The 18,100-nt window shown below is 36.8% G+C and overlaps 1 protein-coding gene across 2 annotated transcripts in view; it reads right to left on the reverse strand.

The window, feature by feature from the left end:
* Positions 1-230: 230 nt before the first annotated feature.
* The window catches only part of LOC124171393, a 170,900-nt gene continuing 153,030 nt past the window's right edge, over positions 231-18,100 (reverse strand). Inside the window, exons 3-5 of one of the 2 annotated variants that reach the window (XM_046550565.1) lie at positions 16,868-17,119; positions 4,135-4,173; positions 231-3,638 (exon numbers count right to left, since the gene is read on the reverse strand). In XM_046550565.1, the coding sequence (XP_046406521.1) occupies positions 3,366-3,638; positions 4,135-4,173; positions 16,868-17,119 (564 nt within the window). In that variant the 3' untranslated portion in view covers positions 231-3,365. The remainder of the gene's footprint in view (positions 3,639-4,134; positions 4,174-16,867; positions 17,120-18,100) is intronic. The other variant, XM_046550566.1, reaches the window with a different exon arrangement.

Consider the following 18,100-nt stretch of genomic DNA (forward strand, 5'->3'; position numbering starts at 1 on the left):
AAAAATTTTCAAAAGGCTATTGCATCATTCAAACGATAATAATGGATACCATTTAAATGAAGAAATAATCAAAATGACTATAGACTTTGGATATACAAAGGATATTGTACATCAACATAACTCAAACATCCGTTAAATTCATACAAATTTATTGACACATAAAAGATTTAACTACATAAAAAGGTTTTTAAGTTTTATATAACAAAAAGGTTGTGAATTTTTAAACTACATAAAATTGATGAAGTGAAATTAATTTATTTCACTTAAACTCCAGTATTTAATTATAAATAAACCTCTTTGGATTATCTTTGGAAACTTACAATATATCCATCTAAACATTCGTAAATAATAGGCCACATGTAAAAATTGGCCTTTTACTATGAATTCATCTAGGATCTACGAAAGAACATATGCTGTCTGTTGCACGTAAAAAGAATAGTCTTCCCCAAATATAAGACGGATATTGTGCGAAAAAAATATAAAATTTATTTTAATTTCTCAAGCTATAATATCAAACAATTTGGTAATTCTTTGGGTTGGGGGTCGTTCTTTTAAGGCCGTTGGGTTCTTAGCGATTCAAAGAATTACTTTTAAAAATGATGTGATGAATAGCATTTATGTAACATAAATTCACTTCCAATACTTCCAAATATGTTTAATTATTCTCCCATGCTATGTTATTTAAAAAAATACCCAAAAGTTTCTTTTTACGTGGAACTAATAAACAGCATTTTGCGATTTCTCAGGGTGATAGCCCAGATTACAACTTCTTGACCCGACATTTTTAAAGACCTATTATAGCTGTCCATTAATAGAAATTTCCTCACTGAAGGAAACATTTCGTAAACTCATAATTGGACATTAAAGCTTCATCCATCAGTTTCGGTCAATTACATCGGTTAGAATATGAAAATGTGACACTTTGGAAAGATTTTTACCGTGGACTAGAAAGACTCAGTGGCTATACATTTTTTCCGAATAGTTTAGCAAGTATCACATCTCTATATTATTTCTAGTTAGTTTCATTTGCAACATATTCTTAAGTTCAGCCAATCAAATAGCCTTTTAAAGTATTATCATTTCATTATAGTTTCCAAATAATATATCTGCATCTCCTAAGTAAACTAAAATGGAAGAAGAGATCATTGTAAAATTTTAAACTAAGATATTTTAATGCATTTAGTTTACCATTCATGAGCTTATTTCTAACTTGCCTATTGTGCACATTTCCCATCAAAGTTCCACCAAGCTCGGAAATATTTTCCATACGAATCTTGTTCATGGAAGTAATTTCACAATGAAAAGTGAACACCTGCAAACATTTTGTGATATGGAATGTATTTCTTGAATCTCACGGGGTTGCATTGGAATTAAAAAAAATAAAACTGTTTTATAAGAGAAAACAAATAGCTGCGCAATATCAATTTTTAAATTACTAGTAGACTAAACATAGGGTAATTTTAAAACATTGTGTGCTCCAGTAGCACATCATATTAATCATCAGCCTTCACTTCGGCGTTGTGAGTGGATAATTTTTTTCTGGAGTTCAGTCTAGAAGTAAATAATGTAAGAATACTGACCAAGAGTGGGTGGGCGGAATAATGATGATTTGGCAGATTAACTCGCGGACGCTTGGAATGGAATGGGGTACTCCATAAAAATATTATTGTGAGGGCTCAGTCTGACTGACTCATTTTTTTAATGCATAGCAGGAGCGTATTTCATTAAATTTCCAAAAGCGACAAAGAGAAGGGGGCTAACAAAGAACAATAAAGAAAATTGATCTTAACGGTCACTCTCTACGACTTTTCGGTAGAAAGAATCCAAAAAAACATTTGCATAGAGGAACATAACATAAGATCGAAAACGCACCTATTTTTCAGACACCCATAACTTATTCATTCCTAATAGTTGAAATGCACTTGAAACGCTAATTGATTCTCATTCCAAAAACAGAATTAGGGGAAGGAAAAATACAAAATAAAAACCAGAAATTAGTGTGGGTATTATCTTTTGATATACTACGATATTTCTTTCCGCCATTCCCAGCATTAACTAAAGAATGAATGAGTGAACCTCTTTGTGCAATCATACGACTGATATGAGTGAATATGATATAAGATAAGTATCCAGTTCGAAAAAATGAGTTAAAAAATTTAAAATGATTCTGACACTAGGGGCCGATTTTTAAAGAGAAAACAAAATAAGCTAACCTGATACTTATCGTTCAATGAAAGTTATTGTTCAATTGGTTTTCTGTGAACTTGAAATCATCTGGGACTTTTCCCATTTCTTTCCAGGAAGAATATACAATTTATTTTTACGTGAACTTCATGAACGAATCAAATATGCGTCCATTGTAAATCGGATGGACTCCTTCAACATGTAAATTCCAAAGTCATCATGTATTTTTTTCGCGGAAGGGAAATACACTTATGATAGGCTTTTTTACAAACACGCCATAAAGAGTAAGTGGTTAATTGGCCACACACTGAATGCCAATTTGAGCTTAATACATTTTCATATCCAGCAGACGAATATATGATGCTGGTTCCATTTTTTTATGGTGTAACGAGTCTTACTTGCCATTAACCACCTTTTACGAATAACGAAGATAAATTAATACACAGTTATGGCGTGAAACACCAACTAATGACGCAATATGCAGACATAACATTGCCATAAATCTACTCCAATTAACATGGGAACAGTTCTAATATAAATTCAATATCAAAATATTAAAAAAAGTTTTTAAAAGAGAAATAGACTTAAACAAGGAAATATTTCATTAAAAACGACAGATGTATAAAATGATTTCTATATCGGTATTTAAAACCTAAATGCTAACATATTTAGTCAATACTTATTTGACTAGATGGATAAAATCCATGTCGGCTGTACTAAATTCGGTGCTTGCAATAGACACTTCAACCGCATAACCCACTGCTCCAGGCATCATTATCAAATGTAAGAGTTTTTTTTTGAATACCCTTTCAGAAATATGTGGACGAATGATTTCTCGATCAAAGAAATACCTCACATTCACCTGAGAACAGCGCTTACCAATAGGCCCTTAGTACCAACATGGAGAGCAACCTGCAAGGGGTTGGGAGTATATTAACATTAAAACTATTTAGCTGAAAGGTGGGTAGCTTCAGTGAACCGGCATCGTGGCAACCTGTTATGGTTAACCTGGCTGTCGCTGATCATCCTCAGCGCTGCTCTCTTCCCAGAGTATTGAATACTCAAATAAATGTCAGTCCGGATGTTGTTTTTGCACACAAGTCTCCATTTTTCGTCGTTTCAGGTACTCATTGGCCTTTCCACAAAGTCTTGTGACGCACGCAGGCTTAACCGATGAATGCTTATTGGCAAGCGCAGCTAATCACCTTGAGCCTCGGAAATAGTCGGAGGACAAAGTCTTCGTTCTCGTCCACGTACAGCATGATCAAGGGAGCAAGCGAGTCGGGTGCACAGCACGGCTCCTGCGCCTGCACCCGGGCCGCACCACGACGGTTCTCGCCGAGCGCAGACCAGTCGTTTGCAAATTGCTCGTCCGGGATCTGGACGATATAGTCTCGCTGACGTAGTGAGCTCATCATGTAGAGTGTCTTCCCGCGGGTTGTGGAGTAAAAATCCTGAGGAGAAAGAAATATATTAAGTTTACGGGGATAAGCCGCGGTAAAAAAAAATCGGAGACAACCGCAATTTATGCGCAATTCACTGGAGGTGACTCCGGTGAAGTATATTGTTTCCTAAATTTAAAATTTTCAAATAATGGGCTAATTACTTTAAATACCTATATATTCTTTCTGATTTAACTTGATTGACCATTCTGAATACTAAGAAATCGCCCGTTTTTTTTACAAAAGCTTCTCTTTAATGAACGCATTAACCAATTTCATACAAATTTTCTGACATTAAAATATATTGAAATTTTGGAATTATGATGCATTCTAAAAGTGTTTATTTACTAAATTTCTATTCTACATTCTAAATTTATTTACTTCATGACAGTGATAACCGCTGAGGTCGGTGGAAACAAACACGCATCAAATAAATGTAGAGAAGCTAGGTATAAAACAAAAAAAGACATAAATACAAAATAATTACAGTTTAAACGCAAATACTTACGCAGCTTTCATCCTGTTGTTTAGAGCCTCCCTTATCCAGCTGCATGAAAGTAAATTAGGGAATCAGACAATTTTAAGTAGATAATAATTATTAATTTGAATTAAAGGAAACCATTTTGCAAAAAAGGATTTCAACCGCTGGTACGTGTTGATGAACCAATGATTTAACGATACGGTAGAGCCGAGCGGACGCGACACTTTTGTACCATTTGTAAATCCAACACTTTTTCTCTCCTTGAATATTTTTGAAGTGAAAACTCCTTATGTCGCGTTGAGCACTTTTTTAGATGGGTAAATGACATTGGACTCGCATCACCGTCACCATCACGGCTACTAAATATATGTGTAATTGTATATTACAATAGCACCGTTACTGTCACCAGTGCATACTCGTGCAGGAGAGTGTACTCAATACAAGAATAGTGAAGGTTAGTACAATATGGCTCAATTTTTTATTACGTTCAATTTGAGTAGCTTATTTAATAAAAACACTCCATTCGAAATTATTCCTTACATTCAAAAATGTTCACGTTATTTAAATTTTTCACTTCTGTCGGCACTCCCGGAGTGCAGTTTTTTTTAGAAAGATTTTTTGTTTTATATAAAAAACTATAAGAAATATACCTTAATCTGCGAATGTGACATTTATATCCTATGCAGTGACTGTCCATTAAAACATTGACATTTTACGCTAGTTACCATGTAAACTATGCCTGATGAGTCTCTTTCCTGGTTTCTGCAAGCATTGACCTTTTCTCGAGTCCTGGTTAAAAACTCCGTCGTCGCCAACGTTTCAAAGAGCGCGTTGCTCACCGTCTTTAGGGTAGTCGCATGCAGGGGTCGGATAACCGGGCTTAAATACGATTGCCGGATAGGAGTCAAGCTAGATATTATTGGTGGATGCACCTAATGATCAGGTTCTATGATTGGTTGAGGTGGCATCCTTGATAAGGCGAAAAAAGCGCATGTATAGAGATGTGTGAAGAAAGCGCACTAGGGCCAATTTGACTATGAGAAAGTGATGACCAAGTGAAAGAAATTAGCTACTTCTCCCTCGTTAGACCCCATTTAGAATATATTGCCTATGTTTGGGATCCTCATGAAATAGGCTTAAAAACAGATTTAGAACGCGTGAGGTTCAGTGCCAGGTAGGTGGAAGTTCGTTACGATAGTCTTGTTAGTGTTACTGACCTCTTAAATTAACTCGGATTGGAATCTCTGTCAGACCGTGGACTGAAAAAATACTAAATCCATTAGGTTAATTCAAGATCAGTTTACTTTCCTACGAAGTTAGCCATATCCCACGAACATCCCTACAGCAGATCAGATCATATAAATAAAATAAGAAGAATAGACTGTAGAACAGATTCAAAATGTCATTTTTCCACGGTCAATAAGAGATCATAATGGCAGCGTTGTTGCTCACAAATAGATGACTCGTAGTGTAGCCAACTAACTTATGTACTCCTTAATGCATGTTTTCTTATTATTTGTGACAGCATATTTTGTGCGCTGGTACTTTATTGGTAGACTACTTTAATGAGTAGTTGATAAGTTGTGCCTTTGCATGAATGTGGTAGTATACGTTTTTAGCATGCGTAGCGTCTTTTGGACCACATGATGTGCATGTGAGAATCCTATTGCATGCTGCATGCTAGTGATTGTTCACTCCTGCCTAATACCCTAGAGGTGGCTCGTAGGGTATTATGCAAATATAGATGTGGCAGTTTGGGGTAGGGTTTACGTTACCAGGTGCCTGATTTACTTGGAGCTGCCTGGAGGTGGGTCATTAAGAAGACAATAGCTCAGGTATATTTTTCCTGGCCATGGCATCCACCACAGTTCAACTCACGCTACAGGAATGTCATCACGTAATACAATAGTTCAGGTATATTTCCCACGAGCATTCGCACCACCTCACCAACCCCATTTTGGTGATTACTTTTTTGACGGTCCTCCAAGTCACTTCGCAAGCAGCAATCGTATGTTTCAATGTTTTAAACTTACAAGTGTTAATTTTCTATATGCACGCTTACTTAGTGTTTTGAACATTCAAGTAATTTTTAAAGTTTTTACATGGTACATTTATGGATGTCATTACTACTAACAAGGGTAAGCCTGCAGCTCATTATAATGCATACGCCTACAGGAAGTTTAGGAAGAAGATAGATGGGTTGATAGCTTGGCGTTCCTTATTTCTGAGGAGATAGGGGCTGGAATCCTTTTGTTACAGCAAAAGGGCTTACTGTGCGCTTTTGTTAAGATATTGATCCCCTGTTCACGGTTAAAACTTTTTCTTTATGTCAGACGAATTTCAATTGCTTATTTCCCCACCCAACTTTCACTTTCACCGAAACTGCCCCACTACCCCCGAGGATTTTGGGACAGGTTGGTGAAAGAAGGAATTGGAATTCGTCTGACGAAAAGAAAACGTTTTAACCTTGACCATGGATCGCAATCATTAGGGGATCCACCAATCACATCCGGCTTGATCCCAGGGCAATCTTAATATGTAAGCCCGGTTGTTCAATGCCTGCATTACACTGCCCTCAGGACGATGGTAACCTACTTTTCGAAACGTTGGACGATTTATTTTCAGCTGAGAGAAATTCATATTTACTATGTAAATAAGTTTTGGTAAATATAAAAGGTTGATAAATAAATGGATAATGACTTTTGATGACATCGAAAAGTTATCGTAAAGGGTCGTTATATTGTAGAAAATACACTTAGCATCATATGTGTTGTACATTGCACGTTGTATTTCATCTTACGGTCAATTCAGTTATGATATTATAACGCACATAATGTTTTTTATCTCAAGACATTGTGTATTTTGGTTCTATGTGTTTTCATTTCCGCAATTTATTAAATTTGAAGTTAGCCTAAACACAGGCTTATTGCCTTAAAGGCTTCCTTACTTGCTTGAATGGATATGATAATCTGTAAAAAAAATATGTATGCATGGAAGAATAAATTATATTATTGTTATTAATTTGATTCCAGCATGACTGCATAAATCCGGATTCTCTAGCCGCGCTTGACGTTTTTGATTAACTATAGTTTTTTAACATCATTATGCTTTCCATAGAGCAAATATAGTGACAAAAGGGAGCCGAAACTATCCAAAGCGTATCACGGAAAGCTTGGAAATCCACAAAACACCTAATATTAACCAGGGATAGCAATCGAAACTAAACATAGAAAGGCAAGAATAGTAACATTTCAATGTTTTCGTTTCAGGGAGTGAAATGTAGAAACGAAACGAAATGGATTTAAACCCGGGGAGCTAGACTCATGGTCGAAACGAAATCGAAGTTGCAACTACTTTGGATCGAAACTAAACTAAAACTGTGGTGCAAAACGAAAAACAGATAATTTTTCGCACCGGAGGGACCACATGCTTTACCTTCGAGCAGTTTAGTTTCGACTCACACACCGAGTATTAAGAATGGTTGAATGAAGTAGAGGTTCAGCCTACCGCCATTATATGCTTAAGGCACTCATATTTTTCCCGCTAACAGGAGAACCGTGTGCAGAAACTGGCCATTCGATTTTTAAGCTCGATGTGTTAACCTCTCTGCATGCATGTTATACGTAATGGGTTGGAACTATTCCCTCTTACCCCCCTCCACTCAACTTCTGGGATCGAAACTTAACTATGAGCAGCAGAATTTCGATTGATTTAGTTTTGTTCCCGGGACTAACGTTTCGTTCCGCGTCGAAACTAAACTGCTTGGCGATTACCATTTCGCGCGGGATTGAAACTAAACCTAAGCCTCGCATTTTCGTTTCCCTCCAGGTCGAAACAAAACATTTTCGTCTCGTTTCTCTTGCCATCCCTGACATTAACAGAGATAATTGCTACGCAATCAGCAATGCATGGAAGGGAGTACTGACCAATCAGTACTCTAGGGAAGAATGACCAGTGAAAATAAGGCGACAAAAAATCAAGTTCTTCACCTTCGACCTGAAGACGAAAGCAGGATTGCTTTTGAAACTGTAGTTAATCAAGAGAGAAAAACTCGGCTGGAGAACCTGTAATTTGGCAGTCATCGTGAAATCTCCGCGAAAATCTACGCAGGAATTTCATACCAGGGTTTTATTCGACAAATGCGATCATGCATTCTCAAACGCTCACCTCTCTCTACCAAAAATGTTCCTCAGAAGCTAGAGTCGGCATAAGTGGAGCTGCTCAATCGCTCTAAAATCCCAGGTTCCTGATTTTCTCACGATTGTGGTCCATATTTTCAGACTACGCAGTTGCCAAGAAATGAATGGTTGGTTGGTTAGCATATTGAGTGGTTCCATGCCACAGAAAATTTGTATTAAGTCTCTTTTACATATTTGAGGAGCAAAAATAGAGCCCTCAGCATGATCTATCATTTTTTTATAATTCATAGTAGCGGGCGTAACTTTTTGGACATCCATTATCGTAGGCATAGAAGATATAAAATTTTATTCTGGCTGAAGAATCCGGATTTATGCAGTCATGCTGGAATTAAATTAATAACAATAATATAATTTATTCTTCCATGCATACATATTTTTTTACAGATTATCATATCCATTCAAGCAAGTAAGGAAGCTTTTAAAGCAATAAGCCTGTATTTAGGCTAACTTCAAATTTAACAAATTGCAGAAATTAAAACACATAGAACCAAAATACACAATGCCTTGAGAAAAAAAAACATTATGTGCGTAATGTGCGAAGAGTACTTGTATGAGGACCAATTTGGATTCAGAAAAAAAAAGGCACAAGGGAAGCAATATTGGCCCTAAGACTGCTCATAGAGAAGAGAATGGAAAAGAACAAGCCAACATTCGTTGCGTTTGTGGACTTAGAGAAATCATTTGACAACGTGGATTGGAGCACAATGCTTGGAATCCTAAAGGAAATTGGGGTTCTTTATAATGACAGGAGAGTCATCCACAGTTTATACAAACACCAAGTAGCCGTGATAAAATCAGGGTCCAGCTGTGAAGAAGCAAGAATTAGGAAAGGGGTGCGACAAGGCTGTACATTCTCACCCGTAATTTTCAACGTTTACATTGAGAAAGCCATTAATGAAATCAAAGAAAAGGAATTGGGAGTGAATATCCATGGAGAAAAAACTAGCATGCTAAGATTTGCCGATGACATAGACGTTATTGCAGAAACAGAGAAGGATTTGAAAAATATTCTGGTTAATATGGGTAGGGTAATGAGTAGATATCAACTGAAAATAAGCACGAAGAAAACTAAGATCTTAGTATGCAGCAGAAGAGAAGAAGTCAAGACCAACATTAAAATAGGGAGGCAAAAACTGATAGAGGTGGATGAATTCTGTTATTTGGGAAGAAAGATAACTAGTGACCTATGAAAACTTTTCTTAGTACAATTTCAAAATGATACATTGCATTTTTTTACAAATTCCTTATTAGAGTTCACAAGACCGTTAATTTTTGCCTCAGAAACATGGTTCAAAGACGCATTTGATCGTACGTATACGATGATTGGCGGGAACACGATACAAGCAATTATTTTTGTTGTATTTCGTAGTTGCCAAATATAAAACTATTGTCATAGCTGTCAGTTTTCGGGAGGGAGCCCCCCGCTCTGAGGGTCGAGGAGGGAGGCCAGCGAGGGTAAGTGACTCGAGGAAAGGGTTGGGGATTAGCGACCCTTACGAGAGTGGGCCAAACCCAACTGGGGTGCACCTTAACCCTTAAATGCTTTTATTTTTTTATCAAATAAAGGCGATTCGCCAAATCTGGTCAAAATTGATGACCAAAGGAGCAAACACATGGTCAATTTTGGACAAATAAACGAATAACAAAAATAAAACTCGTTAGTCATGACGACCCGAGTTGATATCTGTGTTGAACTAGTTGAATGCAATATATTTAGAGCCTGCCGTGCGAAAGGAAGATAGTTTTAAAGAATCTAGATAGGGTAGAGGTCTTCACGGTGCCCAAAGCCCGAAGCCCGTGATTAAAGTCTCCGTCCAAGGGAACTTTTTCCCATTCAAATTAAAGATTTAGCGCTGGGCGAATTTCAGTACACAACATCAAGGCAGAGCCAATGGTGCAATCGCTTCAGTTTTTAAGAAGTAGAAAATCGGTGTAATTCATGGTAGCAATGTGGGGCTGGGGTAGAGACAGCCCAAGCCAGAGGTCAATCAATAGTAGGGCCCTCGCTCGAAGGATAATCACATTCGGACATTTTCTATAGCTTCGAGAGATAATCCGGATTCAATCTATTCAATCATCCTTCTACATTTAGAAACTATAGTAGTTTTTTTTCTAAATAAAAAAGTAAAAATCATTTTTGTGCGGCGTTAATAAGTGCAAAACCTGATGAAATTAATGCGAAAGTTAAAACAATTTAAATTTAAAAAGTTGGATTTTGATCGATTTTGATATCACGAGAAGATTTTCGTGTAATTTTTGGAGCACGCAGTATTGTATTCTTACCTTTCTAATACGTGTTTAATCAATTCAAACCGTGAATCCTAAATCTTGGAATGAATAATGTCATGCATATAAAATGGAATAGAGAAGCACTCGGCGAATTAGACAGCGAGGCAGCTAAGAAACGATTAAGCTCAATGAAAATAGAATGTGAGAGGCAGTTAGGGGTTTATTTTTTAATTGATTGGAAAAGTGATTAATTTTTAAGTATTTCATTTTGACCAGGATACGTCTTTTAAGTGCACAGAAGATGATCTAACTCCTTTCCCCTTTTTTGGTAAAGTTGACTAAATATTTTTGCAACAGTTATGTTTTATTTTAATATGTCTATTTTTTTAGCATACCATAATAAAAAATAAACAATTTTAGAGTCCGAAAATTTCTATTTTGTTAAGAGTAATTTTTACATTTTATAGCACATTTTAACTAACTAAAATGTGCTATTTTTTCACATAATTCAGAAATAGCGGCCTCTCCTTTGAAGTTACGTGCTTGAGGTTTCAATAATCCGACGCGGTGATTAGAAGTGGAAATTTGTTCGCACTTTTAATAGTTGAGGGTATTCAACTAAAAGTGTGACGGCATTACAGTTTCCAACACTTGTATACATTATATATTTCGTATTAGTCATATTGTTCCAATTTCTCAACAGAATTATAACGATTCCATTGATACGATCAACTTAAATGTGCCACTATCAAAAATAAGGAAGGTATGAGTTTTATTCAGCATTCTTCGATTTCAGACATGTGTGCGCCGCCAGTGACGCATGAGTACTGTCATTTAACGTCAAAATTTTAGCTAGTTATTTTCATTACTCATCCTTAAGGCCCCCAGCCCCCAGCAGACGAGACAAGACAGTCAGTGTGCAATTTATTCTTCAATATTAAGATATGCCTCTGTTATGCTTAGAAACTGCTATACTCAAGCCTAAAAATGAAGCCTTCGAACATACATACACTTTCCTTGCACCGAAATTGTTCTGTTCCATACCGGTTCAGATACTGTTGCGAGTCAAAATTCTATGGCTTTGTTTCTGGCTAAAGTAAAACAATGGCTACCATCCCAAGGCATTGAAAATATTGAAAAATTGTCAAAACTGGTTCTATAACCTTGATAATTTTATTTTGTAATTTATTTTGTATTCTCATTGTTAAAAGCTATCATTCCTACAAGATGAAACATATTCTCTATTGTTCTCTAAATTCATGATGTATTTAGTATTTGCATTGCTATAATTTATAATTCTTGAAATTTATTTTCTCCATTCCGCTATTTTACAGCACACATACATTTCAATATCAAAATTGTTTTTGTGGTGTTACATATATTTTTGCAGCCAGCCGCTGCTTTAAGAGATGATGGTAACCCCCAATGCAGGACTACGTAAGTTGGACCTACATTCTACTTTATTGTTTTATTTATTGTATATTTGTACTTGTATACTTTGTATACTATGTAGTATATGTATACTTTTACTTTCATTATTATTATTATTATTATTATTATTCAAATTTATGCACTTTCTCAGCCGGTTAAAACCAAATACCAACATTCACCTATCCTAAGGTCAAATTGGAATTAGCCTCGGATGTCAATGAAGAGAATTCACCCTATCCTACACTGTCTGATCATACACGGCCCAGGAATCTTCTCACAATCTAGCAAGTCTTCAGTAAAATAGCTTTTTTTTCCTAGTTTAATCAGGTGTTTTTTAATTCCCAGGTCTAAAACATCTTTTTTTAATATTTTTGATAAGACCCCCTCCGCAGAGATTATTAGTGGGTGAATGCTGACCTCTTTCAACTTCCAACTATTTTTTATTTCACCGGACAAATTTTTACATTTTTTATTATCTCTCTCTCCGTTAGTCGTGGTTGAAACGTTGTGATTCAGTGGCACTGCTACTTCAACTATATTTGCTCTTTGCTGTGATTCCTGGACCAATAAAATATCTGGTCTATTGTAATCTATGGTTTTATCTGTACGTATCGGTCTGTCCCAGTATAGAATGTGTGTATCCTTCCCTAGTACGACGGATGGATGGTATTTGTAATACGGTGGAGCATTTTTCAAAAGTCCGTAAGAAGTTGTTAGGTTCTGGTGGATAATTTTGGCCAACTGGCTGTGCCTATTAATATTGATATTTTATGCTCAGTTAGAATAATAATAGTAATAAATATTATTATAACTATTATTATTATTATTGTTGTTATTAATATTTCTATTATTATTATCATTGTTATCTTATTTTTAAATTTATTTTTTATTATTATTTTTATATTCGATAGACATCGCGGTAAGTAAAAATAGATTTTGGCCGACGGCTTGGACGAATTGGCAACATAGAATCAAAGAGAACCGAGGGGGCAAAAGCGAGTTGAGATCTTTTTTACCACCCCTCCACCCCACTCCCCTTTTAAGCCCTGGCCGCACTGAAAGCCAAGCTAAGCGAGTTAGCTGTTCTCGCAGCAACGTCCGCCGTTTGTGGGAACACACAAAAAACAATACCAGCAAAGCTCTAGCTCGATAGAGGTATATTTAAATTTATCACCAGATTGCAGAGATGAAGAAACCCTCCTCTTGACATTGACTGAAGGGAAGAGACGTAAATGGGAGCATTCTACTGCGGAGATTAAAATATTTTTTCATTGCTGGTCACTAGGGTTGGACAAATGACTTGCGTGCGCACCATTAATTTGAAATAAGTGATCCAAAGTGAATATAAAATAACATTGAAATTTCGTTTGGAAAAAATTATTTCTTAGAATTCTTTTAATTGAATCGATCGCCGAGAAGTAGTTCTTTCTTTAGTAAAGGAGAATACCTTTCGAAAATAGGGAATGCACTTATCCAATTTGTTTAGGAAAAAGCAAATTTTTACTCGGGTGCAGAAAAAAATTAAAATGCTTCATGTATATTTTCAGTTATGAAAAATAAGAAGCTTTGCTTTCTACAACTTAACCGTAAATAGTCAACTAGTTTCAATACACTGTATCATTTTCAACACTAGTGTGTAGACAAGGTGACATTTTGAAATCAAAGTTTGATATTGTTCCTAACCTACAGAAAGACTAGTATTGAAAATGGTATTGTGTATTGGTACTAGTCAACAGTTAAAGATTAAGTAGTAGAATGCGAAATTTGTTATTTTCCCTAACTTAAAATGGAATTCTATAAGGCTGAGGCCTCAACAATTCAGTGCATAAAATATTTCGGTTGGCGATAAAAATTGAAAATAAGAAAAATAAAGAATCACCACCTTGATCAATGAAGGTGAAGTTTGGTACATTCCCGGATAAAAAAATGAACCACTTAGGCCTACATGTAGGGAACCACTCTCGTAAGCTCTGCTGCTGGCCCCTATTTCAACAACGCTGCACCCCCACTACATGCCTTTGGAGGGTGCACTCATTCAGTCCTCAACCCAAACAAAGTGTTTGCAAGGATTTGGCTTACTGGAGGGTCGAAAAGTTAACCCATTTTGAGGGTAAATGCCTGATTTTTTTAGTGAAAAGGACTTAGTGAACAATAATCGGGCGACATTTCGGAAACACGATCACTTTTTTGTGCAGAAACCTTCTCCAATTCCTTACTACCGTTTTCACAATACACACGCTTGTAATTTAAAATCTATCTACGCCGTTAATCAGTTATTTCGGATAATGGTTTAAAAAACTCAGTATTGTTGGCTTTAAAGGGCAAAATGGTTTATGCTGCCGGATATAAGATGCCACCATGCAGCACATTCGCGCACACATCACCACATTCTGGAGGCTAAAGCCAGAACATGGCTCATTTCTATTCATCAGGAATGTACCCAGATATAGGAATTCCAGCATTTTCCACCACGATATATTAATAATTTAGGCCAAAATTGAGGATTTCAAATTATATCAGAGTATTTTTGGGTGTATTAATTATAACGTTCAATGTAAATGGCAATATTTTTTATTCATTTTGACAGAGTGAATTGAATGACACCTCTGTGGAAATACCGAAGAGTAAAACACAATAATTATTATTTATACAACAGAAAACTGCAATAAAAACGGTGATCCTCAGTTTCACGGCGAAATCTGCAACGAAGGCAATTAAATCTCTCATTTCTAGCTACCCTTTGAATACTAGGAAAAATGGGCCAATGCATGATGATACCCACGAATGCAACAGGTACCTTGCTTGCGTGGAAGATTCAAGAATTTCTTTCAATTGCATGAATACCTTTTTATTTCATTTGTGAGAACAAATTGAGCGTTAAATTCTTTATTTAAGGGATTTAGCTAAGATAAAATATCCATAATCCTCACCCAACTGATTACTATCTTTCAGCACGTTGGCATTAGTGTGAATTTTCTCCTCGTGAAAGATAGTACTCAGAGAAGTGGGAAGCTGGGAACTTGGAATGCATGGTAGAATAGCAGGTTTTTAGCCACGCTGAACAGCAAACAATAAAAGAAAAATATGCCCATAAAAAGCGCACGGGATCAGTTTATACCCCGCTCCACAACATAGATCGCTACGAGTGTCGTACATGTGTAGACCAAAAATGTCTTGTGAACTCAAACCCCAGCAAAAATTTTGCACCGAGAGGACTAATAGATAAGAGAGGTATTATTGGAGTTATGTTTTCTCTTTGAGCGAGGGAAGAGGTGGACCTACCCGGGATGATATCCAACCATAGAAGTTGCATTACGTGACGTAACGAACGGAAGTGACAAAGCGCTAACTCATGAGACTTGAAGGACTCGTCGGACGCAACTTAAATTAGCACTTCGGGGTTTGAGAGCATAAGATGCCCTCAATTTATTTTACTAACTTTATCTGTACTATTTACTAACTTTAGCTGTAATACGTCCAGCCGTATGGAAATGCATAGCGGAGAAAAAAAACAGATATCCTCTTTTATGTGCATAGATTATTCGTAATTTTTCTACGATATTTTTTTTTTGTTCCATTCTTTGAGAATATATTTATTAATACTTTTAATTTTCATATTCCAACTCAGTTATTCTAGTAATTTTACCGTTATGTTTATTGCGAACAGTTGCATCGTGGTGAGGAGGGAAATCTGGGGAGAAAGACAGGTGGGATGATTCGCAAAATGCTCCATATAGAAGTAACCTACATGAATTGACATGAGAAAAAAATTTCCCCTGGACCGGGAATCGAACCAAAGGTCCGCGCCAATGCGCATATCACTACGCGGCCCAGGTTCACGATATACCATTGCAACTGTACCGAGGCTTATGGTACTTGATGTTAGGCCCTAACGGTCCATGAAGGATGGTTACATGAGGGAAAAATGACTTCAATGAAGCCACAACTGGTTGATAGCCTCAAACCTACGCTTAAGCCGCGCATAGTGGTAATGTGTAATATTTCAAAAATAAAATTTCATTCCCGGTTGCGGCTTCATCGAATTTCTTTCTTTTCTTCATTTTTTCTTCTTCGTTGAAGTCGCGTTGCCACCTTTGATGGACCGCGAGAGATTAACATCTAGTACCATGGGCCTTGACACAATTGCCTTCGTAAATGAGGCACCTAGACAGCATAGTGGTCTGCGAATATTATATGACAATATCATAGTACGTGCTTTTTAAATAATATAATAGGAGTAATTGCATATGTTTGTCATGAACTGAAAAATCCACAAATTTCTCGAAATGCTCGTTTGGACTGGAGGTACCATACACAGAATTGGCCTCTATACTGAGGGTCGGGCATTCGATACCGAACCCCCCAGTTCCTTTTATCTCTTTTCTTTTTTGGAAACCTTGATAAAAATAATCAACTTTAATGTTTCATTTTTGATTTTTTAATGTTATATTAATTACATTGTTCACTTGTGTTTACCTCCAAACTTTTATTAACACGAAAAGTTTTAAGATACGCATTAAAAAGCTCATTGCAATGAATTAGAGCAAATTTTAAATGCTTGTAATGTTGTACTTATATATAATTGTATGTGATACCAATATGCTTGAAATATTTTCAACATAAACCATGAGAGTTTGTTGCCATAATATTTAGTTGTTTTGCACGAAAAAGCACTAACAGCTTCATAAAACGCATTTACCCAAGAAGCCATTGAACCGTAGTTCTTTGCCCCGTCCAGGAGATTTTTTATCTCGCAGAAATTCCTATAATTTTCATCGACGTTCCCGCGGTGGGCTCGAAATGTTACACAGAGGTAACCTATATACACTGGTAGGTTACCTTCAATAAATGAATATGCAGTCGTCGTGGGTATGAAATATCGGTTTCTAATGGAATGTTACCTTGGGCTCAGGATGAGGGCATGCTCCAGTGCATGAACCCGATTGAAAAATCCTGGGTCCATATAACCAGTCGGACCAGCCAAAAGCCCGAAAATCAACGGTGAAGCTTCGCAGGGAGCAGTTTCCGGTGGCAGTGTCTCTGCCGAGAACACTTTGACGCTCCCTGCCATCTTTGACGTCTTTGGGGCTTTTCGCCACCGCAGGTCCATCAGAGGATCGGTACCTTCCTCCTTTGCGTCGGGTACTCGTGCTCTGGAAACAAGAAAATATGCAGATATATCATAAACTAGCGGGTCACCCGACGTTTCTCGGGAAGGATAATAATAAATCAACTTTATTGGGTGACATTGGGACTAGAAAGTCCCATTTTCCATCTAACACCTCATCATATATTAAAAATTTTTGCAGTTAAGTACAAAGCCAAGTTGCTCTTGAAATTACATGCAGTCAATTATGGCAAAAGAGGCAGGGAAAAACGCTTTTCAATCCAGTAGCAACATTATAAGTTAACAAAGTTACCATACACCAAGGGTAAAAAGATGTGAGCAAAAGTAGGAAAAAACTAAGGATATTTATTGGCTTGCGACCTTATTGGAAAAAACCCACTGCAGAAAATAATCCCAATGCAAAATGGCACCCAGAGAGGTGGAAAACTTGAAATTCATCGTCACATGGCAGGATTTTTAGGTGAAGGAAGAAAGCAGGTATCCCTCTCTTAATTTTTGTTGACTCAAAATCGAACAAAGGCGGTGAGCGGAAGAAACAAAGCTGCAAACAACGGAAAAACTATTTCTGTTTACCGCGCACAGCATCAGCTTATACCCCGCTCCACAACATTGATCGTAATATGTGTCCTTACGTGCGCAGACCGAAAACGTTATGTGGATGCATGCCCCAGCAAAAACGTTTGCACAGAGAGGAAAAATTGGTATGTTTAGCATTTAGGAGTTATATTTTTCAAGCGTTTTACCTTCGATCGTATCAAGAGGTGTGCGAAACCGGCAGGATGCCCAACCGCAGAGGTTGTATAATGTGACGTAACAAATGGTAATGAGAAAACGAAGCAAAGTACGCGTTGAATCCAACTGAAAGTAGAACTGCGAGGTTTGGGAGAATGAAATGCACCTATGTACTAACTTTGGTCGCAATCCAGGTAGCCGTATAGAAACGCATAGCAGTCAGAGAAAAAGACCTCTTCTTTAATATGCATGCATAATGCAAAATATCTAAAAC

Source organism: Ischnura elegans, chromosome X, assembly GCF_921293095.1.
Source record: "Ischnura elegans chromosome X, ioIscEleg1.1, whole genome shotgun sequence".
NCBI classification, from domain to species: domain Eukaryota; kingdom Metazoa; phylum Arthropoda; class Insecta; order Odonata; family Coenagrionidae; genus Ischnura; species Ischnura elegans.